Source organism: Lolium perenne, chromosome 1, assembly GCF_019359855.2.
Source record: "Lolium perenne isolate Kyuss_39 chromosome 1, Kyuss_2.0, whole genome shotgun sequence".
Lineage (NCBI taxonomy): Eukaryota > Viridiplantae > Streptophyta > Magnoliopsida > Poales > Poaceae > Lolium > Lolium perenne.
In genome coordinates this window covers 203,512,329-203,514,563 of record NC_067244.2, presented here as the reverse complement: position 1 = coordinate 203,514,563, position 2,235 = coordinate 203,512,329, and the positions used below count along the sequence as shown (strand labels likewise).

Below are 2,235 nucleotides of genomic sequence, written 5' to 3'. Positions count from 1 at the left end.
GCGATTCAGATCGGCGGCGGGGCTGATTTGGTCATGGCGCGCGGAGGAAATATGCGGTGGATGGTCGGTAGAGGGGCGGCGGGGTGGGGTGAAACGATTTGTACCATCAGCAGGTCGATTTGGTCGCTGGCGCTGGTCGGGGCTAGGTGGCGGGAAGGGAGATGGAGTTTCAACGTGGCGGTTGAGACTCCTGCGCGCTGATGCAAAATATAGGATACATCGCCTCCATAGGTGATGTATATTTGGGCCACATGGCCCAAATTTTACATCATAATGTAAAAATTATAGACCACCAAATAGGTCAAGGTCATACGATAGACAAGCATTTTTGGGCAAATGTGATGTAAAGAACGGTCCCTCTCATGACCTGTGAACACCACATATAACGGCCTGACATGTCATTGATCGAGTCAAAGTCAGCTGACAGTAAATCCGATAAACTTAACCAATCCGTGTCCACTTAAAAGCATTGGCAACGAGCGAGAGACAAGCGTGGAGAGACAAGAGAGGGGTGAGATGTAGGTTCCCCTGAGTCACCTTGACGGGAGCAGATCAGCATAAAACCCTGGAAGCAGATGGCCACTAGCCGGCAGGAGTACGACGGCCAATTCACCTTTGGCGGTCATGTTCTTGCCACGAGTTCGTGCAGGCAATTCGCCAGAAAAAAAAATAAAGAAATACGGTGTTAGCCAACTAGTCAAAGATACCCGAAGAAAATATTCATCGCTGAATAATCGTAGGTGCGGTGCAGGTCAAAAACTATTCGTCTGAATCCATGCTTGGTGGGAGAAGGCGTACATTGTCCTAGATGGTGACATGCGGTCGAAACCGAAGACTAGGAAGACATATCGCACCGCACGATAGGCGTCCCGAGAGTCGGCCGTGCCGATCTAGCGCGGCTTGGCCCCAGCCATCTGCCCAGTTGCCCATTATTTCGCTGCGTGAAGCTGGCAGGGAGCCATTTTTCCGACCTTAAAAGGGACGGCCGAGGACTTTGAACTTTTAAACGACGCCCATCTCGCAGCTCAGTGTCTCCCCGATCGCTCTCGAACCTCGCGCGTCGCTCGCTCGCCAGGCCCGCCCAACCACGCCGCCACTTGCCCGGAAATTTCGTCGCTTGCTCCGTCGATCGATCGCCTATACCACAAGCCGGCAGTCTCCCATGCCTGTGCGCTAGCTATCTGCCTTTGACTACCACACCTCCACACATGGCGTGCGTGAGAGCGTGAGCTTCTACAAGCTCATAAGTCATAACTGAGTGTCTGAGTCCAAGCTCCAGCCGGTCGAGGTTCGCGTGTGCGTGCGTGTGTGCCGAGGAGGATCGAGCTGGCCGGCGGGGAGACGAAAACTACGTACTCCTGCTAGTTGATGGCGTCGCAGGACGTGGACGACAGCAACTTCGCGCTGCACGGCCGCGGCGTGCCGCTGCTTGTCGGCCTGCTCGCGCTCGTCGTCGCCTTCGTCGCGGTCTGCCTCTACCTCCGCTGGGCGTGCACCCGCAGGCGCCGCCGCGCCGCCGACCTCGAGGCCTCCTCGTCGGCCGCCGCGGCGTCGCGAGCGATCCCCGGCCTCGACGCCGACGCCATCAACGGGTTCCCCGTCACGCTCTACAGCCCAACGCGTTCCGCTGGGGTGAAGGCCGGCGGTGGCGAGGAGGAGCAGGTGGCGAAGGCGGAGTGCTCGATCTGCATCAGCGCGCTGGTGGCCGGCGACAAGGTCAAGGTGCTCCCTCCCTGCGGCCACTGTTTCCACCCGAACTGCGTCGACGCCTGGCTCCTTGCCCAGCCCAGCTGCCCGCTCTGCCGCACTACTCTCCTCCCGGTGACCGCCGGCGGCAAACCCGACGTCGACAACGGAGGCGACTCCCCGGTGTGATTCGTCAACCACCAAGACAACGCCCTAGAGCGCGCAGTTGTAGTTGGGCTTTACGATAATTATACACTTATTGTGGGCTTTATTTGGTTCATGGGGATTGGTGGCAGCCCACGTACGGAGCGCGTACGCATGAGACTCCAGTGTCAACGTGGGCGCCGGCTGAGTCCACATTGGCTAACTGACCTGCAGCTAGTGGAGGATAACTGGAGTAGCGGAGGTTGGCTAACTGACCTGCAGATACCTGCACGAACGGAGCAAGTAGAGCAGTTGCAGCCATGATGGAAACTGTGCGTAAAGGACGAGGTAACCTTGCCTGATACTCATGTTAGTGCGATGCTGGCTAAGACATCCACGTCCTCC

General features: G+C 57.6%; 1 protein-coding gene across 1 annotated transcript; it reads left to right on the top strand.

Annotated features, from left to right (window-relative positions):
* Positions 1-1,027: 1,027 nt before the first annotated feature.
* LOC127319794 (RING-H2 finger protein ATL66) lies at positions 1,028-1,966 on the top strand. The gene has a single exon (XM_051349780.2). It carries the CDS (start codon positions 1,369-1,371, stop codon positions 1,873-1,875), a length of 507 nt encoding a protein of 168 aa, XP_051205740.1. The 5' UTR covers positions 1,028-1,368; the 3' UTR covers positions 1,876-1,966.
* Positions 1,967-2,235: the final 269 nt, after the last annotated feature.